We start from the raw sequence: 26,271 nt of genomic DNA, 5'->3' as shown, positions 1-26,271 counted from the left end.
CAACCGGCTACAACAGTAGGATTATTTCCAAATATCACCAGCACTACGATGAAATACATCACAACATGCCTGGAATCCATGGTGTGTGATTTTTTCTTGTGAGGATAGTGTGCCGACCAGCTTCCGTTCTCTATATATGACCCACGGATACTATGTCTAAGAACATAAACGATGGGCTATTTATAGCCTTAATTTGCTTGCATGGGGGAATTTTTATCAACTACTTTTGGAAGCATATATATCTTTGAGACAATGCATCGCAGCTGTTCTGGATGGACACATCCGCGCATGCTTGCCACTTGCCAGCTTACCTAGATGATCACGGCGGGGCATTCGGTGGACGGCTAAAAGATATCCCACGTGGAAGCAGATATACCGTTGGGGCGATGGGTGTGGAGCATGCCCTCATACGTTGCCGCCTATTCACGACAATCACAACGGAGCATTCGGTGGGCAGCTAAAAGATATCCCACGTGGAAGCAGAGATACGGTTGGCGCGATGGGTGTTGAGCATGCTCTCATACGTTGCCGCCTATCCACGACAATCACGGTGGAGCATTCGGTGGGTGGCTAAAAGATATTCCACGTGGAAGCAAAAATACAGTTGGGGCGATGAGCATTGAGCAATGCCCTCGTACGTTGCCTCCTATTCACGATGACCTCATCACGTTGTATTGTGGTCCTATCTTGAGCAAATAACTCTTTTGCTCTTTTATGAAGTTATCTACTCCCACTAAAACCATGACAAATATTTAGGATCGGAGGGAGTATTTGTTAAAAATGACATTTCATCTTTATTAAAAAAAATCCGCAACACGCAACCACAATATATAGCAAATGTTTTTCGTGAGTTTACATAAAAATGGAAAAGGAAAAGATAGATAAATCTTATATAGTGTGAACATTTACAAAAAAAAACATACATAAATATGAGTATTTGTTGATAGCACAAAAAATATGACGCAATTAATGTGCCATATTTCGGCAAGTGTTAATGTTATAGCATGTAGCACATGGATAGATTTTTTGTCAAAAAGAAATGAAACTTAGAAATGTATATTCTCTACTTCTGGTGCAGGCAAGAACATTCATGTTCTGATAACTTCTGCATGCTAAGAACACTCTTCACTGCTACATGTGTTCATACAGGCAGGTTATTGCATTAAGTTTCTTAAAGTATCAAAGTTATACTCGTATAACTTATATACGGCCTTGACTGAATGAGAGATTAATTTGTTTGTGGTGGTGCACGCTAGTGGTGTAGATTAATTTGATGATGTACATGAATGAAAATATAAATTCTTAGGCAAAGGTGGATTAATTGTTATGCATAATGCAAAGAGTCCAAATACAAGACGGACATATAGAGATCCTCTTTGTAAGAGCACATGTCATCTTTTCTTAAAGGGGACTGCGGCGGACAAAAGCAAATCATGGCATCTTCATTCGGGTCCATCTTCATTCTTCAATTCAATATAGGATCGTTGCAGAAGTCTGCATTTTCCCTTGAAGGTTAATTATTTTTGGCAAAAAAGACAAATACAATAGGTCTTCGGCCCTGGCCCCCCACATTCGTATTCTTTGACCTGAGCACCCAAAGCTACCCCTTCTATCCAGCACTCTGACTTGCACATAGCATCGAAACAGAATGACAATGGAAGAAGTCGGTACCCGCATTTCTCTGCGCACATATTTATATCCACGCATTAGTAAAATACATCCGAGATACTAATTCATTTGTAAACACGTCAAGTTAGTTCTAAACTTTAAAAATGAACGTCTAGGTCCTGGTTTGAATTTTCGCGAAGAACACGAAAAAAAAGTAGGTAAAAAACAAAATAAAGCTACTTACATTTTTCTTATCCTAGATCAATTCTCATGAAGTTAACTAAAACCAAGACACGACGAGAGAAAGGGAGAGAGAGATACAGAAACACGAACCGGCCATGGTAGCAGGATTTCCGTGTAATACAAATAGTACGAGGAAACACATGCTTGCATGCCTAGCATCCATCGTATGATAGTTTCTTTGGAAACCTCGAGGATATTTTGTCAGCTTTTGTTTGCTGTGATTAGATACATATACTATGTTCAAGCAGGGAAACATTAATTGTTGTATCTATAGTTGACCTCGCATTATAAACATTAATCGATGTACATTCATAGATACATATACCATAGTTGACCTTGTTCTCACGGGTGACCATGTCGGCGCATGTATTAGGTACTCCCCTGGCCTTTGGCAAATGCAATTTCACCGGGTTTTTTCTGAAAAGGGGAACTCCCCAGCCTCTGCATCGGAGCGATGCACATAGCCATTTTATTGCAACGTTATGTCATCAAATCATGGATCGCACAAAGTCAAAACAAAAATAAGCCAAATAATGCAATTTCACCTTGTCGCTTTTGCATTCTCGTATTTCCTCTAATATTAGAAACCTAGGAATTTATGCAAGTAGAAGTAAGAATAGAGTGCAATTTTCAACTAACGCCACATTAAGCACATGAACTACTCTATAGATCGAAGGTTTCGTCTAAGTTACGGGAGAAAAATATTTCAAATATGGCTTGAGACACTACGTCACAACGTATATTCAAAGGCAGTTTGGTAATGGCAATATTTTAAATTGCCTCAATTACGTATTATAGAAGGCAATTTTTATGTAGTACGTCAAAAATTAAGTGAAGGAGGGCTATTTTATTAATATGCCTCAAAAACCTTTAACTCCAAAGGCCTTTTAGAAAAAATGCCTCCAAATTTTTGAACATCAAAAGCATTATTAAAAAATTGCCTCCAAATACTTTTAACATCAAAGGCATAATAGAGAGAAGGCCTCAAAAGATTCAACCATCCAAGGCATTTTTAAAAAAAGCTACAGATCTAATTTTCTAAGGGCAATTATAAAATTGCCACTATGATTTAAAAAGGCAAATTCATAAAAACTGCCTTAAAAAATATGTACTTTATGCAAAAAGAACCTCCGTTTCGATTTTTCCAAAAAATCTACCCTTCCACCGATATAACCCAGACTACTTGTTCCCCGTTAAGTGGATCATCCTGAAAAAAAATATCCCCAAATCACTTTCCACCGGTCCTCGCTGCCGTCTCGATCTGCCGTCGAGAAGCCTCCGAGCGCCCCCCGTCTCTGCCGTCGAGGAGCCTCCGCGCGCCCGCCGTTTCTGCCTTCGCAGAGTCTCCGCCCGCCCGCTGTCTCCTCCCTCACAGAGTCACCGCCGAGCATCTGTCGCCGTCGCATCTGTGGCACGAGCCGCTCAGCCGCGTGCGCACCGTCGAGCTGCAGGTGTTTCTCTGCTGCAAGTAAGTCCCCTCCCCACGACTGATCGCCGCCGTCTCCCCTTCACCAGGTCCATGGCCCGTGGCCCTAACCCTAACCCCATCTGTCCTTGTGTTCGCGCGAGCCAGGCCCTTCAGTCACGAAGAGCTACCAGCGGGAGGGGGCCGTGAAGCTGATCGGCAAGGTCATGCTCTGTGTGTGTGTGTGTGTGAGAGAGAGAGAGAGCTGCATCGGTCCATTCTCCTCTGAAGAGGCCTCAATAAGTTTTGGGAGTGAAAAACCTGAAAGTACGACATGTTTTTTTGTAGATTCACCACGGCATGCTTTCAGTTGTTGGTACTTGGTACTAGGTGGTGGTGGTGGTGGTGGTGGTGGTGGTGGTGGTCGTAGTAGTAGTAGTAGTAGTAGTAGGAGTAGTAGTAGTAGTAGTAGGAGTACTAATTGGTAGAAGCAGCACTATTGGTATTGCTCTAGTCTAACTACAGAGTGCATATTCATCTCAAATTTAGCATGAACAATTGGTAGTCAATAGATAGTAGTTCTTCAGTTCTTCAGAACGACATGCTTGGTATTTCTAGTCATTGGTTCTTCTTCAGAACGTGCATGTAGCTGCATCCATATGCATGCTCGTTCACTACTGGACACTAGTTAACTGAAGATGCTGCTGTGCTTAGTTAACTGAAAACTGTTTTGGTTAATTATAACTGAAGTTGTTGTGCTTAGTTAACTGAAATTGCTTTGCTTGGCAGGAACTGAAGTCATGGTCCGCATCCAGATAGTGCTATACTACAACACAGATTTCTCATGGATCCTCGCCGTTCCTTCCTCTACCACTCTCAAGCCACGTCCCTTTCGGAGAACAACGAGCCGCCAGCATGCGGTGATTGTTGTTTCTACCCTTATTGTTGAGATCACTTGCTTGATTTGGACTTGTAGTTAAATTCCACTGTGTCCCCTTGTCGCTGATGGATTTTATTAGGACTGAGATTCATAAGATCAGAACGAGGAGTACAAGAGCCTAAGGTAGAATAAAGGGTTTTTTCAGTTCATTGACTAGATGCCCTTTCCCTAAGTACAGAGCAGGGCTTGTTCAGTTTTAGTTTCATTGTCTGTTTTCATGGTTTCAGTTTAGAGAAAGTAGCTAATAGTTACTGACTTGTTCTATTTCTCTCTAGGTTTCTCTCTAACTGACTTTAATGTATGGTGTATGCAACTTAGCCACTCTCCATATGTTTTGCATATACTTAATTTACATCATGGTTTTGCAAACTATTATTTTCTGAACAAAAATTGCAGGTTACAAGTAAAAATGGTACACCCCTGATGTCTAAGGTAATTTATATGCTCCTGGTAGTAAGTATATCTGAAATTTATGATCAAATGAGTGAGCTCTCCGCTATATAAGCTGCTAACTGCTTGTACTGGATCAGCTCTAACTGTCCATGTTTCATTTTATCTATAAAGGCTTAAATTGTACTCCCTCCGATCTATATTAATTGTCTCAAATTTGCCCAAATATGAATGTATCTATGCCTAAAAAGCGTCTAGATACATGTAATATTTCAACAATTAATATGGATCGGAGGGAGTATTTGTATTTGTGAACTGTACTAGCTGATCTGGAACTTGTAATATACTTTTTGACCATACTGGTTGTACTCCAGAAACCAGAGACATGCATCTCATATAAGTTCTACATATATGATGTTTTCTACCATTTTGTCTTTTGGTTCGGAAGGTTATATAATGCAGCAGTAGTATCAATACTTAAAGCTCAAATAAATTTCCACAGGAATCTGCAAATTTAAAAGCTGGGACAGGTGCCGGCGGCTCACAATCACAGATTACGGCTGAGAAGACAAAAAGGAAGACGAAAGTTTCCAAACTTACCACAACTGAAGCCAGTGTTGTCTTGAAGTGAATGATGTCATGACTTGAATGCGAATACTTGTCTAGCGTTAGCCAATTGAATTTTTTTCGTCAAATGAATTCTATGAAATTGGTACTACTGAATAGTGTAATCAGATTGTAGTACTAACAACCTGATTGTTGAGGCCTTTTCGAAAGGAGCCTTGATTTGAATTTCAAGGCAATTTTGTATTGTGCTTGAAAATTTATTTAGTGTCATTTTTCAGAAGTGCCTAAATTTAACTTTGAGGCAATTTTAGGCAATATACAGTGCCTTTGAATATACTCCGTGACGTAGTGAGAAAGACGAGGACAACACCGGTGAATTCCATTGAGGACGTGTTTGCTTGGGCCAAGCGCATCAGGTTGGGCTGAGCGCACGAGGCAGTCGCAGCCCAGATGCCTTTGAAACCCAACTGTCTCGCATGCTGGGAGCACGGAGATACAATGGAGGCTGCCGGCACATTTCCTTCTACTAATCTGCAGAGTTTACAGAAACAGGTTGGGTTCGTTGGATTCATCAACCGCAATGTGTAAACGTTACAGCGTAAAAAGAGACTAATTAATCACAATAAAAAGCTCTCCAATTGCTAATGACACATTCGGCAATCGATCGACCGACACGACAAAACCAGAGATCGCGAATCGAGCGCGGCAGCAGGTAGCAGCAGCAGCCGCCGTCAACCGGCGACCGTCGTCTCCGCCGGCGGCGAGGAACCACCACCAGTCCCCGCTCCCGACAGCCGCCGCTCGAACTCCTGCACGAGCTCGTCGTCCACGTTCTCCGCGGGCTCCCACGTCGCCTCCTCAATATCCACCCACTTGACGAGGTACTCCCACTTCCCCCCGTCTTCCCCGGCGCCGGCGGCCGGCCTCCTGTCCACGACGGCCTCGGCGACGCCGTACTCGAGCCCGGCCTCGAAGTCCCGCACCAAATCCTCCGCCACCCACGGCGCCTTCACCCACTCCCTGTCCCCGCCGTCGCTCCACTCCACGAGGTACTCCCGCCATTTCCCTTCCCCGCGGCCGTCCACCACCTTCTCCACCTCGCCCCACTCGTACACGGCCTTCTCCACCTCCTTCGCCGCCGCCTCCAGCGCCTGCCGCCGCTCGACCGCCGCCCCGGGCGTTTTCGCGAGCACCTCGCGGGCCAGATCCAGCGGCGTGCGGCCCTTCTCGTCGGGAGCCTCCGGGTCGGCGCCGAGGTCCAGCAGGGCCCGCACCCCGGAGGCCCGCCCGTAGCCCGCCGCGATGTGCAGCGGGGTCAGCCCGCCGCCGGCCCGCTCGGCCCGGCCCATGTCGGCCCCGGCCGCCGCCAGCGCGCGCAGGCACTCCTCGGACCCCATCCCGGCCGCGAAGTGCGCCGCGGTGCGCCCCTGCGCGTCCTCCGCGTCCGGGTCCCGCCGCAGCGGCTCCGCCTCGTCGGACAGCAGCGCGCGCAGCGCATCCGCGTCGGCCTTCTTCGCGGCGTCCCACCACGGCGTCTCGTACTCCGCCACCACGTCCGCCGCTATCGCCTCCGCGGGGATCCACGTCGGCTCGTGCCCGTCCTTCCACTCCACCAGGTACTCCGTCGCGGTCGTCACCGCCGTGCCGCCGCCGTCGTCCGCGAACACCGGGTTCTTCACGGTGCGGCTGGACACGATGCGGTCCACCTCCCCGTACCCCTCTTCTTCCTCCTCGTCTTGTTCACCATCGCCACCCTTTGCTGCGGTTCTCGGGTTGCTCTGGTCCTGGAACACCGCGGTGGCGGCGACGAGGCGGCGCTTGGGAAATCGGGGACGGGGAGGGACGGTGGTGGAGAGGGATGTGGGTCTGTGAGCGTTGGGGTTCGGGGGTTTGAGGCGGGAGAGGGATGGATGTCGTAGGACGGCCTCCATTGGGGCGGGCGGGAGGTAAGCTTGTGTCTGTCCGGCGATGCGCGTGTGGAGGGAAGACGATGATGTGTTTCGAGCGAGGGAAGAGGATAAGGTGATGGGGTTCTGGATTCCGGGCGAACTCAGCCGTTCATCTCGTGGAATACTCAAATTGGACGGTCCCGATGGGTTGTCATTTCGGTCAGCATGTGTCAGCTTAATTTTTTCCATCCAGCAGCCATAGCTGGCCAAAGGGCCGGCCCTAGCCAGCTCCGCTACTAACCGGTCTTTGCCCGGCCCGGCTCTCAGGCCCGTATATAAACGGGTCGTGCTGAGCCACTCCACCAAGGTTGTGTTTGTTTGGGCTGCAGCTTCACAGCTGCAGATTCTACAGCAGCAGATTCCAAAATCAGTTGTGGCTGCCAATTGCAGCTGGAAAGTTAGAATTGTCTGATGCGTGTTTGTTTGTGCGGTTGGTCCAAGTGCAGCTGCAACTAAAATATGTTGAAATGACCCTATAGTTCTGTAGATTTGGTATTAGCGGTGATTGTACCGTCGTAACAGTAAACGACGTGCTTAAAATCTATTTTTTGCTTCAGATGACTAATTTTTTTTTACTGAATTTGATGGTTTGAACGGTGCATACACTTATTTGACAGTTTTACCGTCTTTTTTTCGCTTTCATCTTGTGGATACCTGCAATCGTTACAATGTTCAATTCAAAATGTGTGTGCAGCCTTCGCTTGCAGAGACAGAGAAGCATTGCCATTTGAAATAAAGCATTGCAAATTAGCGCTGCATACAACTTATATATCTCTGTAGTGCAATTGCAATCAAGAGATGTACTGTGTCCAGAGCAACACCACGATAGATAGTTGTTGGCAAAAGTGCTACTCCATACTAATTTGCAATCAAGCAGCTTAAGTGCAGAACACCACGATAGTCTAGTTGCAATCAATCCTCGAGGTAGGAGGAGCAGGGCAGCGTGGTCGGGGCGTCGTCTAGCAGACCAGCTCGGAGGGCAGCGCCGGGAGCAGGAAGTTGGGGGGAGCAGGGGCGGCCGGACCGGCCGGAGGAGGGCGGCGGCGCCTGTAGCGGCAGGGGAGAAAGGAGAGATTAGGCGCCGAATTCCAGGGGAGAGGTGAGGGCGGCGGCGCCGGTTGCGGGAGAGCAAGGTGGCGGCAGCGGACCCTAGCCTGAGACGTTGTTCTGCTCAGGTTGGGGGAGAGCAGGGTTTGATGCCGTCGGGTCTTGGTGGGGTGAGAAGAATATGCAGCGGCTTGGAGAAGCACTCACAGCCCAAATTCTAGTGTAGTTCTGCGGAGCGCTCCAACGAAATGGATCTGAGAAGCTGGTCCAGAAATACATGTTTGTTTGGGCTCCAACTTCCACAGCCCAGAAGCTGTTGGAGCAGCTCTTAGGAGCCCAAACAAACGCACCCTAAGATGGAAGGCAGGCGTCCCGCACCGGGCCTCATATAAAATACGTTAAAAATGTAGGAAACAAAAGAATGCTAACGGCTACGCCCCCACGGGACCGAGACCCAGGCAAAGCATGCGGGCCAAAGAGGCCCGTTTAGCTGCGTGCGGGCCCTTGCTGGCGGGCTTTTAAAAAAATCGTGACCTATTAGCCAGCTACACATCTAGCCCTTCCAGTTTTCGTCGGTGAGTCATTAACAACCCAGATTTTGAATTTTGAAGATGTTGATATGCGCAAATCATTTCAGGTAAGAATTTACAATTTCTCGGTTGTACTTGAAGGGGCGCGTAGAGATAAACAAAACTTTTCCTACGCGAACTCCCAAGATCTAGCCGAGGTAGAAGGCCACGAGGATTACCACTAGACGCGCAGTTGCGGATTATCGATGCGGCGTCTTGATGCAGTGCAGTCCCTCGATCCGATCCAGCCGATCCAATCCCGCGATCGTCGAAGTGCTGAACGTACAGCACCTCTGCCGGTATCCACACGTGCGAGGAGGAGCTCCGGCGGCGGACTGCTAGGTCCGGTGCGACGGTTGAACTGAATCGGGCTAGGGTTCTCAACGCATGAGAGTGGAAAAACCGTGCCCCTTAGGCATCCCACGCCCCTGCTTATATATCGAGTGGAAGTAGGCTCCAAGCCTTGTGGCCCATCCACCCTGCGAGTCCAACTCGCATTGTCAGCCCAATTCCAGTTCGGGTCCAACCCGACCAAATACTTGCTCCCGCTCTTAAGTGTGTGACCCCACAGGCTCATGGTGACTTGGACACGATTGGAGTCCGACTCACAATCGATCAATCGGTAGCGGCTCCTAGCAGAACGTGCCGACTCCCAAGTACCATCGAGTCATGACGACGTACCTTCCAATGTGACATACGTCTTAGTCCCTTTTGCCTCACGATATACCTTGTCGAACTATAGGCGATTAATCGTCATCCCTTTAATAGTTCAACTCTCTTCTCGATCTGTGATATACGATTCATCCGACTAACTCTTAGTCGATCGACCCGGTTAACAGTTAACCAAGTCGCGCATGGCCATGCTTCCCGAATCATATCACTCGAGAGGGCCCAGAGAATATCTCTCCAGTCGGAGGGGCAAAATCCCATCTTGGTTATCCACATCACACAGCTTGATTCTCAGTCAACCCGAACTCTGCCTTTATAACTGCCCTGTTACGGAACAACGTTTGACAGAACCTAAGTTGGTGATCCACAACTCGGATTGTGCGATAACCTCAGGTCTAAGGATTACATTGATTGAGACATGCAAATGACGACCTACTCGTTGCATCTCAATATGGGTCAGTCCGACTCGCTAAACTCTTTAGCCGAGTCCGTGTAAACTGGAATGACATCACCATGCCCATGACAAGTGGAACCGAGTCATCAGCCAACTTTCACATTAGTCTAGGTTATGTGTCCAGCACAACCTCAATGACTAAGGACAATTTAGTATGAACAACATGAATACATAGTTCCACAATCAAATCACATATTCAATGATACATATCAGATGTTCAAACAAGGACAACTTAATAATATTTATGAATACATTGGGAATTACATCATACATGATTGCCTCTAGGGCATATTCCCAACAGTACTCCCTCCTTCCCATATTAAGTACCAAAATATTACATGTATCTAAACGCTTTTTAGGCGTAGATACATCCATATTTGAGCAAATTTACTTTCAAAAAAAATTCAACAAATTTGAGTCACTTAATATGGGACGGAGGGAGTATTAAATACCAATCCCTCCCAAAGAAAAGTATAACATTTGAAGCATGATGTTAGAAGTAAACCGCGTTTATAAGGATTGCTTCATTTCGTCGGAAGACCTCGCCCGTGTGGAAATCAGTCACTGCTGTCGCAACTCGAATTCGGTGGCCCATGAGTTGGTACAATTAGCTCAGTACAATCCTATTAGCTCCTGGTTTAATTCCCCCCCCCCCTCCTAGCATAGTACCTCTTCGTCTCAATGATGTAACTATTATTTCCACGGAATAAAGAGGTATTTTGCTGTCAAAAAAACCAGGTTTATAAATAAAAAATTTAAACACACCATAAAATTAGTAATTTAGCGCACATTTTGCAATGTCCATTAGCTTTTTTATCAAAAAAAATTGTTGAAATCTGTTGGACATCTTTCGTTTGCATAATTTGAAAAAGGCAAAAGCAAGGAAAATTTACATGGAAGTAAACAAAAAATACATAGCATTCATAGTCTTGGGTGTCATGACAATAGAAAAATCACATCAGCTAAATAAGGCCCTGTTTGTTTGGGCTTCAGCTTCAGCTTTTGGTGCTTCTAGCAATCTCAAAATCACTTTTTCCGTTTACACATGAAGCTAAGAAGCACCTCCAGACGTGCTTCTCAGCTAGAAGCACCAAAAGCACGCCCGGAGGTGCTTCTCAGCTTCATGTGTAAACGGGAGAAGTGCTTTTGAGATTGCTAAAAGCACCAAAAGCTGAAGCATAAGTCCAAACAAACAGGGCCTAAACACGGCAAAAGTGATACTCCCTCCATCTCTCCATCTGTGCATACAAGACACTCACCCTCCACAATTTTTTATTATTAAAATTAAGGTCATATTTTCTTTCTCTCTTTATGAGATTAATTAACTCATTTTACTCCTTGTTAGTGTGATTTGCTTAGTGATACTAACTGGCCCCTCTGTCCTTTTACGTAAACATGCATTTCGATATTCAACTTTGAACATTAATTTCAATGGTATGTGTAAGCAAGTTTTTGTTGGATTCACGAGCATTTGGTCATCTTGAGTTTGTTTTTTCTAGAGATACAATACGTTCTAAAATGTAAGATGTATGCTCAATTCATACTCCCTCCGTCACATATTAAGTGACTAAATTTGGCTAAATATGAATGTATTTATACTCAAAAAGCGTCTAAAAATATGTAATATTTCGTCACTTAATATGATGAGACTAGGGAGTATAATTTTTGTGATGAAAAATAAATACTTGGTTGTGGTTCTGATTTGGGTGATATGGGCAGAGTTTTTATTTCTAGTAGTCATATATAGAACCCGTTCGGTAACTCTCTGCTCCTCTAAATTCTGAACTCCACTCCCCGCTCCCTGTCATCCTGCTCCGCAGACAAATACTGGAGTTATAAAAGTGTTCGGTAATCAACTCTTAACTCCAAGATAAGAAAATCAGTGTGGGGCTGAAGTGTTACAGGTCTCTGCCACTGAAACCTGACTGCGGGCTGTTCAAAGATTCAGAAGAAGAAAAACTATACTTGCTGAATAATCGTTGCTGCCACTCGACTGAACATTTTTTTTCAGAAATCAAACACATCAAATTGATGCACAGAATCAGGATCATAAACTGATGTAAAAAATAAATTTCTGGACATTCTGTTGTACAGAATAGAAACCATCAAATTGACTCAAATCAATTTCTGAACATTCTGATGCATGTACATGTACATAATCCTGTAAATTGCAGCTAAATCACTGTAAAAACAGTTCGATTCCAGCAGCCTTTTTTTTCCTTTAATTCACCGTAAGACAGTTTGATTCTAACAGCTTTTTTCCTCTGTTTGAAAATTCAGAAGCTATGCCTGAATCCAAGAATTAATCCCGTGCAACTGATTTTTTGTTGAAATTTTGCACATGACACTCCTTGGATGATGGATGATGGAAAGTGGCAAAGGATCTAGGGGCAATCAACTGAAAACCATCGATGGACGTTGCAACTAGCAAAGGATACAGGGGGAGGAGGGATGGGGCCACTTACGGGTGAGGAGGGAGATCTTGTCGACCTTGAGGCGCTCCTCAACCGACGACCTGCAAGTGGCGGAGATGCTGGCGACCGACGGCCGAGGTGGCAGTGACCGAGTTCCGGCTTCGATCTCCTCCGGATAGCGGCCAACGAGGGCGGATTTGCCGGGATTAACTTGGCGGAGAACGAGTAGGGGGTGGTGGAGACTGCGCAGCGGGCTGGTGGAGCCGGCGGAGGTGGGCGGCTACGGCGTGGCTGGGGCGGCGGCGGCACTAGGGTTTTCCGCCGTCGCCTCAGGAGCGCTCGGGCTCGGGCTCAGGTGAGAACGAGGAATTTTTTATTTTTTTTGAAATGACGAACCGATAAGTGAATGGCAGAGGCGGGTAATTTCCTTAAACTTCCAGTGGCAATTGTGAAACTCGTGTGCGCGGAGTGGATTTTGGAATGTGTGGAGCACCAAAAATTCGACTCCGTCAGATTGAACTAGAAGCCAGTCCGCTCCGCAACTTCGACTCCGCGGAGTTGGAGCTTTCGGTGCGACTCCGTCCGCTCCCGGAGCGGAGTTCTGGAGAACGGGTTCATACTGTCGTCAGCCAAAAAAAAACGAGCCCAACTGCTTCCATTTTTTATGACCCAAAACGCTGCTTCCATTTCGTTTCTCTTCCGCCTATTTCCGCACATGCGCGCACGAGTCACGCTTTCCAGCTGACACTTCAAAGTTGACGAGTCTCAACGACACGCGGGTTCCACCTTCCCCACCAGTCTGCCGGTACTTCTTCTATTACTGACGAAGTACTGGTCAGACGCCCGCACCGCACGAGCACGAGACGAGAGAGCCGCCGGAGACAGAGCAAAATCAAATCCCAAACGAGCCAAACCATCTCTCCCCGCGATGGCCCAATCGGAGACGGCGGACACGCGGAGCGGCTACTGCGCCGCGACGGGCTCCTTCCGGAGCAAGCGCGCGGCGGTCCCGCTCCCCGTCGACCGTGACGTCGACGTCGTCACCTTCCTCGCCTCCCGCCGCCACTCGGGCGTGGTCGCGCTCATCGACGCCGCCACGGGCCGCCGGACCACCTTCGGGGAGCTCTGGCGCGCGGTGGCCGGGGCCGCCACGGCGCTCGCCTCGGCCCCCTTCTCCCTCCGCAAGGGCCACGTGGCGCTCATCCTCTCCCCCAACTCCGTCCACTTCCCCGTCGCCGCCCTCGCCGCCATGTCGCTCGGCGCCGTCGTCACCACCGCCAACCCGCTCAACACCGCCGCCGAGATCGCCAAGCAGGTCGCCGACGCCCGCCCCGTCCTCGCCTTCACCACCCGCGAACTCCTCCCCAAACTGCCCCGCGACCACCCGCTCCGCGTCGTCCTCCTCGAATCCGCCGCCGGGGACCCCCTCCCCGCCGATCCGCGCATCGCCGCCACCATCGAGGAGATCTCCGCCACGCCGCCCGACCCCGCGCGCCGCCGCGGGGACCGCGTCACGCAGGACGACCAGGCCACGCTGCTCTACTCTTCCGGGACGACGGGGCCCAGCAAGGGCGTCGTCTCCACTCACCGGAACCTCATCTCCATGGTCCAGATCGTCATGACCCGCTTCCGCCTCGAGGAGTCCGACTCCACGGAGACCTTCCTCTGCACGGTGCCCATGTTCCACGTCTACGGTCTCGTCGCCTTCGCCACCGGCCTGCTCGGCTGCGGCGCCACCATCGTGGTGCTCTCCAAATTCGAGCTCCCCGAGATGCTGCGCTGCATCAACGCCTACGGGGTCACCTACCTGCCGCTCGTGCCGCCGATCCTGGTCGCCATGGTCGCGCACCCGAAGCCGCTGCCGCTCGGGCAGCTGCGCAAGGTGCTCTCCGGCGGCGCGCCGCTCAGCAAGGAGCTGATCGAAGGGTTCAAGGAGAAGTACCCGCAGGTGGAGATCCTGCAGGGGTACGGGCTCACGGAGAGCACGGCCATCGGCGCGTCTACGGACTCGGCCGAGGAGAGCCGCCAGTACGGGACGGCTGGGCTGCTGTCGCCCAACACCGAGGCTAAGATCGTAGACCCTGAGACCGCTGAGGCACTCCCGGTGAACCGCACCGGCGAGCTGTGGATCAAGGGACCATACGTCATGAAAGGTATCATGATTAATGAACCATGTGCATATTGTTATTCTCTTATTATTCCGTTCTCACTTTGTTTTGGTTCATCCTGCATTTTATTCGATTAGCGCGATGCATGCTGAGTTTAGAATTCCATTTTCATTTTAGTTTAGTCCATCCAGCATTTTTCGATTAGTGCAGTCTGGAATTTAGCATGTCTCCTCTGCATCACTGTGCATTGTAAACTGTTCTGAATTAACAAAAGGATTCTGTCATAATTGTGTTTTGTGCCAGATATATAAAACTGTTACGCTATCAATCGCGTTGTTAGATGTGTACAGCTATGTATACCAGGTGCCAGGATAAGATGGCTACTTATTTACTAGAGTATACATGAGTACCTTCTGACGAGAGTGTCTATTAGTCTTTGGACTTAGGAATCCACATGTGTATTTTTAACAATAGTGCACAATCTGTACTACAGTATTACTAATGTTAACATGGTTTAGCGTCGAGTTGACCTACAGTTCTCTCTGATGGTCTGGGAGTAATTTTGACGCTCGTCTTTTTCTTTTGATAGTGGTCAGTGTCATCTTTAGTTAGTGGGATGTTGCGTACTTTTGATGGTTGATGATGCTGTCGTTTCTCTTTTCTTAATTTTAGAATTGTTGGTGGTCGCATAGTAGGATAGGTAACTTATGAGAAGTTCTGTTTGATTGATTTGCCATTTGGCATCAAGACTTTGTACGTTGTCCTATGTGGACATGTTGTATGCACAGAGACCAAGGATGAATTAATAGAGTTATTTCCTTAAAAAATGTGTGCCTGTAGTTTTATCCTTGTTTCCAAAAAAAAATTGTACTATGAACTTAGCAGGTACACCTTCACCGCCCAGGTATGAGTAATCTCTGTGGTTTGGTGTGCCTATCCCAGTAACTGCTTTTAGCTCCAGAGCTCTAGTGATCTCTTTACTTGCAAAAATTCAAAAGGTGAATTTGCAGTTTGAAGTTCTAAAAGTATCAGTGTGTTTGTGGGAGTACACTATGAATCTGCAAATTTTCATGTAAAGAAAATTGCTTTCAATAGCAAGCTGCACATAAAAACTGTGGTGTGATACATAATAGCAAATAGCAGTGCCTATTGTTTGCTATTTTAAATCACTACATCTGATTGTTTGTGCAGCCCGCGAATGAAAATAAATTCTCACCATATTTGCAGATTCCTAGTGTGTTCTAACATGTACATGTGGGATCTTTCTGGAAGTTTTTGAAACTTATAAACACACTTTTCAGCTATTTCAAAATAAAGAGATCACTCGAGCTTGTAACCAAAATCATCTCCGTACTTATCCCTCTTGACAAAATTGTGCGAGTACAGAGTTGCATGCTTGAGTTCTATAGTATGCCCAGCGTCAGGTTAATTGTGTTGTGAGAACTGAGCACTACTCAGTTAGTGGAGTATGTCGCCAAACACCCACCGCCTGGGCTTGAACCTGGGATGCGTCACTTGTTCTACAAACTTTTTTTTTTTGCCAGAGCACCTTGCCATTGCCAATACTACAAGAGAACGTTAATTGCCTTGATTGAAATTTCGTTCCCTGCAATTCCACTACATGATCTGTTCATGTCATTAGATCTTGATTCATTCTTGTATTATCTAATGTGCCTGGCTTTAAGTTAAACTGCACTTGTTGCAATGTCTTTCCCCTGGAATTCAGTGAGTACCACAGCCATCTTTCCTAGTACCACACAACATGAACAAGTACATTAATTCAGCAAGTACCACAGTAAATAATACTCCGTCCGATCCATAATAAGTGTCTAGAGTAGTAAATCTGAGACACTTATTATGGATCAGAGTAGTAATCTGGAGTAACATTCAGAAACGCAGAAGTTCTACCAACGCACCATCGGAATTCAGTGAATATTTTTGTAAATAATGGGAGGAAGCTCTCCCGACATCAGCATGATGACATGCACACGGTCTGGACTACACTGGATACTGTATTCAATATCCACAAGAAAATATCCAGAGTGTCAAGCTGCAAACATATTTGAGAATTGACAGTGTTAGGATCAGAAACATTCACTTTGCATATTCATGATTCAGTTGCTAGAATATCACATCTCTTGCATTCTAGCACCCTAAGACAAATCGGGTGCTTCAAGCAGTTATAGACGTGTAATAAAACCCTTGGCAAGGTGAATTTCACGGTCCTAATTGTTAGGTTCTATATCCTTCCTTGGAGAAAAAATGTTAAAAGTTGGAATGTTGATCCCTCCAGGCTACTTCAAGAACACAGAGGCAACAAAGGCAACTGTGACACCTGAAGGATGGCTCAAGACTGGTGATCTCTGCTACATAGACGAGGATGGGTATCTCTTCGTGGTGGATCGTCTGAAGGAATTGATCAAATACAAAGGCTACCAGGTAGACATCTCTGAATGGTACATTCTAATATCTCTCCTGAAATTCTTGTCATCTGAAAACTGAATAATCTGTGTATAAATAGGTGCCACCGGCAGAGCTCGAAGCTCTTTTGCTGACACATCCAGAGATTACCGATGCCGCTGTTATCCCGTAAGTGTCCTCACGATGACAGTAATCTCTTTTATTAATTTTGATTCTTAATTATGCAAGATTTCTTGATGGGCTGGCCCTTCTGCAGGTTTCCTGATAAGGAGGTCGGCCAGTTTCCGATGGCCTATATTGTGAGAAAGAACGGGAGCAACTTGTCAGCGCATGAGGTGATGGAGTTTGTGGCGAAACAGGTGAGCAGAGCACTGACTGACTCACGAACGATCAGATCAATGAAAATGAACCATCATCTTCGCTAAGTATACCGCCAACCTCTCTCACCTGCCACTGTGCTATGTTCTCAGGTAGCCCCTTACAAGAAGGTCAGAAAGGTGGCGTTCGTGACGGACATCCCCAAGAATGCATCCGGCAAGATACTGAGGAAAGATCTCATCAAGCTGGCGACATCCAAGCTCTGAAATTTGGATTGGACTGGCCCCTTCCTGCATTAGTGTTGGCTCGTCATCATTGTACACTTGGCTCTCTTCTGCCCTTTGTCCAAATTAATTTCGGTGAGTATTTGTAACTGAAGATCTCATCAGTTGTGTACATTGGAGGGTATACTGCTTCTTCTGTACCTAGAATTGAATAACCATAATACCAAATCCAAAACAATTTCCCAGTTTGAGGTGTTAGATGGATCTGAGATCAACCCATCCAGATTCCTACACGGCTACACTGGTTTGTGTACAGACTGTAACTCTGTAATTACGAGATCTAGACCAGACATTACAGTATGTATATGGCCAGTCAGTTTACTTTCACTATATTTCTTGGCTGTGGTGGTTCGTAGCCTCCACTGGGATATCCAATGAGATTTTTCTTTATATATAATCTTTTTCGAACAGATTTTGCCCATTTGAGCGCACCTCGAACATGTGTTTGGTAAGGTATATAAATGTCAAAATCTGAGAAGTATTCGCACCATTGATGCAACATTTTTTTTTCTTTTTTCGAAAAGAGGAAATACTTCGGCCTCTGCACGAGACAACATATGTGTACGGAGTAGCATATGTCACATAATTTCAAGTCAAATCCAAATTCCATTAGTAGGCCGAGAATTAAAGATGTGATGATATGTAATGGGCCGAATTCACAACCTGTTTCAGTTAGCTACTGTTTTCATAGCTAGTGTGATTGCTCTAAAAAAAAGCTAGTGTGATGATAAATTGGCAGAATTCACAGCTTGTTTGAATTAGCTGTTGTTTTCCTAGCTAGTATGAGTATTAGTTGTGTCTTTTTTCTTTCTTGCTCTACAGGCCGACTTTTTTTTCTGCGAGGACCTACGAGACGAATTTTGATTTGATGTTTGCACGGTAGTTCATACTTTTTTCTAAAATTTTACTGTAATAAATTTGATGATTGACGACTGTTTTATATACGGAGTATTATGTTTAGGAGCACCGGGAGTAGCTCAACATGGGAGTACAGAGTACGGAATAATACAGCCCGGGCCTTTGCTAGGAGCACCGGGAGTAGCTCGACATGGGAGTACAGAGTACGGAATAATACAGCCGGGCCTTTGCTAGGGACAGCGATACTGGGCTTAAGTGCAGTTTCCTTTGTACACAAGTGCATAAACAGTTCTCTCTTCCTTTTTCTTGTGAGGAAATACATAACACTCAGATGCAGCAACGGAGTTAGTTAGTTAGTTCACACAACTTTTTTGGTTTAGTCCCAGCAGTTGTTGTTAGCAGTAAAGAAGAGTTTATTTCCCAACAATTCGACCGTTAGTCCAACCAATGACATAAACACTTGAAAAGGGTGCTAGTGCTGGTTGGTGATCGACAGAGCCGCCTGCATTTGATTTGGCATCCAGAAACGACACACACAAACAAGACCCGATCGATGGATCCTTCGTTGTTCCAATCACGCAGATGCCGTGGCCCAAATATCTCCAGTATGATTCACCCTAACACGTACTCCTGCCGCGGTGCAGAGGATGGGCTAAGCATAAGCACAGGCATCTATGCATCGCACACGTACGCCCTCTGCTTTTCAACCTTTGTTCCGATCTGCGACCGATGTAGGAGCACTAAAGTTCAGGAAAGAACGAGTGATCGAGACACTGGATATCTTTCTTTTCTTTGTTCTAGAGAGACACGGGGTTAATTAAAGGAGTCTGCAGGACGTCGTTGGGGGCCGGCAAGACGGAGAACGGGAAGGAAGGGAAAATGACCTAAAGTACGGAGGGAGGGATGATCAGATTCGTTGACAGGGACGGAGCAAGGACGCGAAATCAAAGCTGAATAGCTGATCCAGGCTGATCAACGAGTGCATTCAAGGCCTCATCAGCGAGAAGCCGACCGAGAAGCTACGAATTATTAGGTCTAAGGTCGATTGCCACAGGGTTCGGGCGTGCACAGAAGAAACGATCATTCCTGAGGCCATCCCGAGCGCGACCCATTTTCTCCGTTTGGCCAAAACGGACACCAAAATCCTTTTTTTTTGGTCGGACACCAAAATCCTTTTTTTTTGGTCGGACACGACTTATTTCCGATCAAATTTGCTCCGGGTTTGGGTCGTGTCGGATGGTCGTTTTTATACTAGGATTGTCCGCACCTGCCAACTTTTTTCTCATCTAGCCCGTATGTCCATGAGTAATAAAACGGATAAAATGGGTAGACTCACTGAGAGAGTGATAGACCCGAAAATGAATTGGTCAATCCGCTTAGTCCAAACGAACACAAAATGATTCTCTCTGCTGGAGTTGCCCTGACCCTGTTACTGCGAGTCAGCAGAGGAGTCTCCCACGGCTGAGAGAGAGCTGTAGCAATAGCTCGAGCTCGACCGGTCCGGAAGACGACGGAGGAACGCACGCCTCGGCCCGACGACGGAAGCTAGCTGTACAGAGACAGTACGTAGGAGTGCCAAATGTGCAGGGAAAATAATGTAGCTGCCGTGCCCTTGTCAGTGCGTGCGGCATACCCAAGCCAAGCGTGTGCAAATCGTAGACGACAGCTGAACTGCACATGCACTGGACTTATTACTACTGAACCCCCACCCATGAGTTGAGTTCCTCCAAACGAACCACGACGCGTGTGATCCTCTCTGGGTCCTGTCCGCCCATCCCGGCGACCAAGAAGCCGCCACGTGTCGCCTGGACACGACATTATTCCTCCGACACGAGGCACGTAGTTTGCTGTGGCGTGGCGCCGGTTGAGGAAGGATCCGGGACGCCACGCCATTGTATCAGGAGACGTGGCAGACAGGGCCGTTCGCCGGTCCGGATCGCCAGGGCCAAGTGCGTGGCTGCGTGCTCTACGTACCGGCGAGCCAAAATACAGTCGGCAGACGACAGGCCAATCAACCTGGTCGCCGTTCGCCGGCACGGTACGGGTCGGTCGCCTTGCCTGCGTGTGTCCGTTGTCTCGTTGTGTCACGGGAGAGCGCGCGGGCAAGCCACGATCCATCGGGTCCCATCACGCCAACAGATTTGGCAGGTTAATTAGCTGCATCTGAAATATTATAGCCATGCGTTCTTCGGACGACGACGAGGAAGATGATAATAGCAGTACTATTTTGAAGGACAGATCAATCGTCATAGCCAGGCATGGGATCGGTCGATCATAGTAGTATTGCAATACAATGGACTCGATCGGCTGTTTCTTTGGTTCGAACGAAACCGGTGATTGAATACGTGGATTAATCAACGGTCAATGGAGTTGTTAAGGCTTTGGCAGCCTGAATTGAATCGTCACATATCACTCCCTGGCCTCCACCCAATGGGTGTTGGGTTCTTGGACACCAGGAACATGCCATGGCCAGACGTTAGATGGCTTCGCGCATAAATTATCTAGGACAAAATTATGAAATTATGGTTTCACCAACCTGGTCCTAGCTGGTCTTTTCATCCCTACAAAATCAAATCCCTCCTGGTCCTCTACGCATCCGTGACTTCCTTCTTCGGCATTTTCACAAGCCTTTTTCTTTCCAACAATACATGTTTAGCACTTAGTACTGGTTAAAAGCATTTATTTAGGTGCAACCAAAATTCCACTACCAGTTCAGCAAAAATATCGACAAAACACGCAATGCCATTTCGGATAAGTGGGGTTTACATATGTACTGCACATATTTTGACGATTATTCAAAACTTAAAGAGTACTCAAACTTAAACTGTCCAGACGCTTCAAGTAAGTCTTCTTAATTTGCGAGGATATAAAAGGAGAGAGACGGTCCCATTCTATTAAGTTCGTTGACCACAACTAAAAATAACAAGAAAATTAGAGAAAAAACTAAAAGTACTATGTGCCGCATACACACACACACACAAAAAAAAAACGACGTCATCCAGAACGTCGGCCTACCGGAGGGAACACATCCTTGATGCTGATGCATGCATATGCAAATGCACCCCAATTTTCTTTTCGACCCGTACCATCGTCACACCAATATTCATATCAGGGAATTTTTCTTGTTTCGTGTAGCATGCCAGCGCAACGCAAGTCAGGTCACAAACCGGTGGCCAGTGCCCAGTGTGACATGAGAGTTGCATTTGCATGCCGTACGTGATAAACCCTGGTCCCTTATATATTATCGAAGCAAACGAAGGGCTAGAGGCCGAATTTTATTAGATAGAAAGAAAGAAAGTACAGCGTCAAACTGCAAAGAGAATTTGCAGCAGGGAAACAACCTCAAAGGGCAAACACCACAGGCACTAACTGAAGCCTCAAAGTACTACAGATTACAGATTGGACAAGGAGCCCTCAGAAAGCAATGATGCAGCCAGCCACCCTCGAGGAGCGAAGATCATCAATGGTGAGGTCAAAGACGCGATTGATGGTGCTGGACTCGGAGTGAAAAATCCTGGCGTTGCGCTCTTTCCAAATCCGTCAATAGACCAAAATCGTGAAAGTGTCGAAATCTCTCCGCAGGTGTTTAGGTGCTTTCTCCGGGCCGTGATCCACCAATCTTCGGTGCTCTGGAAGCGAAGAGAAGCCAATCTACTTCCGTTCTATATTATCAAAGCAAAGCGAAGAGAAGCCATCTACTTCCGTTCGTTTTGTCTCTCTTGCTATCTATATCCTTGGGTCCTTCCCCACCCGCACTCGCCTCAATTCCATCCATCCAAATCCTCTATGATTCCATTCAACTCTTTGCCCTGCCGCCGCTCCCTTCCCGTGCACGCACCCCAAATCCAACATTCCTCCATTCTCACCTTTTCTTTTTTTTAAATCTCTCTTTGTCTCTCTTTCTCCCATCGGTCGTACACCTTTCTTCAGAAAAAAGAAATACCTGTAGTATACATCATTAGCGCATCAACTGTGTGAGTACTGTGCACTCCACTACAGATGATGTAAGTGTGGATCGCACGAGCAGCTAACAGATACTGTAAAGAGTATTGACTTGTCAAGGCAACTCGATGACCCGCTCACTTTCTTTGATAAGAGAGCCTCTCGCGGTCGTGCGTAAAAGTAAAAACAGGTGAATCTGTGTGAAATTAAGAACGTGTCAAGTCTGCGTCGTACTCTCAAAACAATGATGCTGTCCCGTGATCGCAACCCGGCTCAAAATCTTGAGCCTCAAGGGTCTTAAAAACGGACGGATGCATGATCGGCGACGGAGAATGGTGGAAAAAGGATTTGTCTGGACGAAACAAATATAAATCCCGTTTTCCAAAGTTAATCGACTGATGACGACCGTCTGATAATTCCAGCAAAAAATACTGAACTCGAGCGCCTTTCACCAACCCCCCACAAATGTGTTTCCTGCGTCAGTAGGTGCGATTTCGGGACGCACGAACTCAAAGAGCACACGGCATCATCCCGTCTTGATAATCCTGATCTTTCCACATTATGCCGTACGAGTACTATTTTTATGAGCAGATCGTATGATTAGGAGCAATCGATGCAGAAAGGCGACAGGAAGGAGAGGACCAGAGAACAGAATAAATCCAACGCTCAGCTACAAGGGTAGTTCACCGGCCAGCGTATATCGGATAGACGCGACCAGACCGCGACCTAGCTCATTGCTCGTTATTAATCAATTTCTTGGTTCTTAATTCCTTTTTTAGTTGAAGTCGTAATTTAATTTGCTTTCGATTAATGGTTCAGAGCTTAATTTGTTTTGAGCTAAGAAATGAAGTGCTACTACTTGTTTGCACGCAGCAACTAACGTGAGCACCTTCACAACGGTCCACTTCACTTCGATTTGCAGAAAACGAATTATGGATAACCACCGATTATAATCGTATGATACATCCATCCATATCAAAAGAAAAAGGATATTCCAATGCCGTACGCTAGAATGGTGTTGGATTAATTTCCCCGGATTCGCGAGCATCTTTATCTTGTAGCCTGTACGTTCCATATCCAACAGTCAACGCCACTAGTCTGCAAACCAGCACTGCACTTACATTCCACCGTGCGTTTGTACATGCCGTGGAGTCGTGTATCACGAAAGGGTATTGCCTATGTACGAAATCGAGAACAGGAAAGACAACGTGATATCTTCCCTATACGATCGTAGTATAGCTTTCGTTGCCATTACTACTTGGCAACACAGTCGTGTCGTGTCACCCTCGACATATACAATCATACGATCAGATGTAACTCCTCACGCGCTAACCGTTGAACTCTTCGGTTCCACGCTACTCCCTCCGTTACATAATTCTTGTCGAAATATTACATGTATCTAGACGTTTTTAAACAGATACATTCATTTAAATGAGCTAATTTGAGACGAGAATTATGAAAACGGAAGGAGTAGATACCATCGTCATAAATTCGTAAATACGGAAAAACAGATTATTCGCAACCTGCCGATCTACGAGTACATAGACAGACAAGTGTAAGCCGTACGTTCCAACGAACCCGGCCAGACCAACACCACAGGGCGGAAAGACCGCCAAAAACGTGCCATGAGAAGTTGCTGTTTCCTCGAACGGTGAACCACGCAAAACCCAACAAAGAAGCGTGCAACATCTTTTAAACCTCTCCGGCAGAGAGTTCCAGGAGCCAAGAGAACACTTTGTGACACTTGTGAGGTCTGATTTTCTGAAATTTCTGGGAGACGCGAGTACGCGACGGCACGGAAAGGATCGGGGGGGGGGGGGGGGGGGGGGGGGGATCACGCACGCTGGACGTACGCTCCATTTGCAAGCCGCCAAGCGAGTCGCTTCGGCGCAGCGGTCCAAACCTAAAACCCCAACCAGACCCCTTTCTTTTCCACCGCCCGGCCGCGCTCTTGCTAGCGTGCCGCTGCGCACGGCCGGGTGGACGATGATCGATGCGGTGGCATCCCCAGACCACAATGCCTTTGTCTTGTTCGCTCTTCCGTTTCCTTCGTCTGTTCCCCTTTGGACCTGCCACGGGGCCACCATCTACGGCCAGGTTAGCCACGGCCGGGGCACCTCCGTGCTGGCGTGCGTATCTTGCCCAGTTCGCCAGTCCGTCACTGTCGCACCGCCCCCCATATCAGTGTGCTCTCTGTCTCGCGCTCCCTGTTCTGTACCAGTAGCTGCAGTGTTGGCCAGGGAGGATATGGGCGGTGGTGTTGTGTACTTGTGCGTGTATATAGGGACGCAGCACGCAGTCGTCAGTACTCGTCAGGCACAAGAATCATCGTCCGGCTTGCTGCTTCTCTGTGAGCTTCTCTCAACCTGAAGTAACGCACCGATCGACCCTTTTTCTGTTCCCGATGATGGCTGCCGTCCCTGTCAGTTTCTCCTCGTCGAGTCTGCTCGCGCTCCTCTTCCTCGTCTCGGCGGCTTCCGCCTGCGACCGCTGCCTGCACCAGTCCAGAGCCTCCTTCTACACCTCCTCGCTCACCCTCTCCGGTAAGCAAGCAAGCAAGCACACTGATCGATTGATACAACTGCATGCTCCGTTTCTACCTACGCCCTGATTCTGAATTTCTGATTGGCTTTTTACCTTGGTTCTGGAACGAATTCGATTCCTGGGTTGCAGCCGGTTCTTGCGGGTACGGCAACTCCTTCAACGGCGGCATGCTCGCCGCGGCAGGCCCCGCTCTGTACCGCGGAGGCGTCGGCTGCGGCGCGTGCTTCCAGGTAACCAACTATACCAACCAAAAGAACAACCGAACCGAACAAAGATGTCGTCTTCTGGGGCGTGGCCTCATGATCGGCCTGCCTGAAGAATCAAGTTCTAGCTAGCGATTGTTTATTGCGATTAAAATTTTAAAAGGGCAGGTGCGGTGCAAGGACAAGGAGCTGTGCAGCACGTCCGGCGCCGGGGTCATCGTCACGGACAGCGCCAAGACGAACCGCACGGAGCTGGTGCTCAGCAGCCCCGCCTTCAACGCCATGGCGCGCCCCGGCATGGCCGACCGGCTCGCCAAGCTCGGCGAGGTCGACGTCGAGTGCAAGAGGTAATAAAAACTAAAAAGTCTAAAAGCCTTCTTCTTCGTCGTCGTCTTTCATTTTTCACCACCAACCGCGCCATGTGTGCCTTTCCACCGCGGTAAGAAAGAACGAAAAGTAGCGCCGGGCCGCCCGAGCCCGAACGTGGTGGCATCATAAATAGAGAGACCAAGAATTTGGACTTTGGATCGGAAGGGGGCTCAAATTTGTCAGCGCTTGGCATGTGCAGGGTGCCGTGCGAGTACAACAATCACAAGAACCTCTCGGTGAGGGTGGAGGAGAAGAGCCACGCGCCCAGCCACCTGGCCATCAGGTTCTTCTACCAGGGCGGCCAGACCGACATCGTCGCCGTCGACATCGCACAGGTACAGAAAAAGAAACAGTATCTCTGAATGTTACTGAATGTTGGCTTCTGAATCAAATAGATTCTGATGTTGTTTATGTCTGCGATGATGGATGGATGCAGGTAGGGTCGTCGAACTGGAAGTTCATGGCGCGGGAGCACGGGCCGGCGTGGAGCACGAGCCAGGCGCCGGCGGGGCCGCTGCAGCTCAGGGTCGTGGTGACCGCCGGGTACGACGGGAAGTGGCTGTGGGTGGAGAAGGAAGTGCTGCCGAGCGCGTGGCGCGCCGGCGAGATGTACGGCACCGGGCTCCAGATCACCGACATCGCCCAGGAAGCCTGCTCCCCGTGCGACACGCAGGACTGGAAGTGAATTAACAAGAGACCGACGAGTGAGTGAAAGCACAAAACGTCCGCAAAGGACTGAGCAAAACAAAGATGATGAGGCTACTAGCTTAGCTTAATTACCTCTGTTGCTGCCGTTCTGGCTGGCTGGGGTTTCAACGAACGAACCAACCAACCATGAGGAATAACAATAGAGAGAGATCATTAGTTACAAGTTACGGAGTCAAATACCTGAAACCGTGCCAATCTTTATGAAACGGAGGAAATATAATTTTTGGATGGAATAGGGAGCGAATGTTCGCTTCTTAGTTT

The 26,271-nt window shown here is 47.6% G+C and overlaps 5 protein-coding genes across 5 annotated transcripts; 3 read left to right on the top strand and 2 right to left on the bottom strand.

The window, feature by feature from the left end:
• Positions 1–1,285: 1,285 nt before the first annotated feature.
• On the bottom strand, positions 1,286–12,892 carry LOC104582437. The gene is made up of 4 exons (XM_024459251.1): positions 12,307–12,892; positions 1,896–2,292; positions 1,719–1,728; positions 1,286–1,679 (listed from the first exon to the last, which is right to left on the bottom strand). The coding sequence occupies exons 2-4, from the start codon at positions 2,105–2,107 to the stop codon at positions 1,518–1,520; spliced, it is 384 nt and encodes a 127-aa protein (XP_024315019.1). The 5' UTR covers positions 2,108–2,292; positions 12,307–12,892; the 3' UTR covers positions 1,286–1,517.
• On the top strand, positions 3,047–5,442 carry LOC106865833. Its single transcript, XM_014896710.2, has 5 exons — positions 3,047–3,319; positions 3,425–3,583; positions 4,046–4,176; positions 4,593–4,628; positions 5,089–5,442. Exons 2-5 carry the CDS (start codon positions 3,484–3,486, stop codon positions 5,215–5,217), a joined length of 396 nt encoding a protein of 131 aa, XP_014752196.1. The 5' UTR covers positions 3,047–3,319; positions 3,425–3,483; the 3' UTR covers positions 5,218–5,442.
• On the bottom strand, positions 5,693–7,176 carry LOC100829674 (probable signal recognition particle 43 kDa protein, chloroplastic). Its single transcript, XM_003562088.4, has one exon. The coding sequence runs from the start codon at positions 7,082–7,084 to the stop codon at positions 5,885–5,887; it is 1,200 nt and encodes a 399-aa protein (XP_003562136.1). The 5' UTR covers positions 7,085–7,176; the 3' UTR covers positions 5,693–5,884.
• Positions 12,893–13,038: 146 nt separating the features above from the next.
• LOC100829365 (4-coumarate--CoA ligase-like 4) lies at positions 13,039–17,761 on the top strand. Its single transcript, XM_010230943.3, has 5 exons — positions 13,039–14,408; positions 16,657–16,802; positions 16,885–16,952; positions 17,041–17,143; positions 17,255–17,761. The coding sequence occupies exons 1-5, from the start codon at positions 13,184–13,186 to the stop codon at positions 17,366–17,368; spliced, it is 1,656 nt and encodes a 551-aa protein (XP_010229245.1). The 5' UTR covers positions 13,039–13,183; the 3' UTR covers positions 17,369–17,761.
• A 6,331-nt stretch (positions 17,762–24,092) lies between these two features.
• On the top strand, positions 24,093–26,243 carry LOC100829067 (expansin-like A1). Its single transcript, XM_003562086.4, has 5 exons — positions 24,093–24,729; positions 24,860–24,960; positions 25,102–25,280; positions 25,502–25,637; positions 25,739–26,243. Exons 1-5 carry the CDS (start codon positions 24,591–24,593, stop codon positions 25,985–25,987), a joined length of 804 nt encoding a protein of 267 aa, XP_003562134.2. The 5' UTR covers positions 24,093–24,590; the 3' UTR covers positions 25,988–26,243.
• Positions 26,244–26,271: the final 28 nt, after the last annotated feature.

The sequence above is a fragment of the Brachypodium distachyon genome, chromosome 1, assembly GCF_000005505.3.
Source record: "Brachypodium distachyon strain Bd21 chromosome 1, Brachypodium_distachyon_v3.0, whole genome shotgun sequence".
Lineage (NCBI taxonomy): Eukaryota > Viridiplantae > Streptophyta > Magnoliopsida > Poales > Poaceae > Brachypodium > Brachypodium distachyon.
Note: the sequence above shows the minus strand (reverse complement) of the source record. Positions and strands in the feature narration are given on the sequence as shown.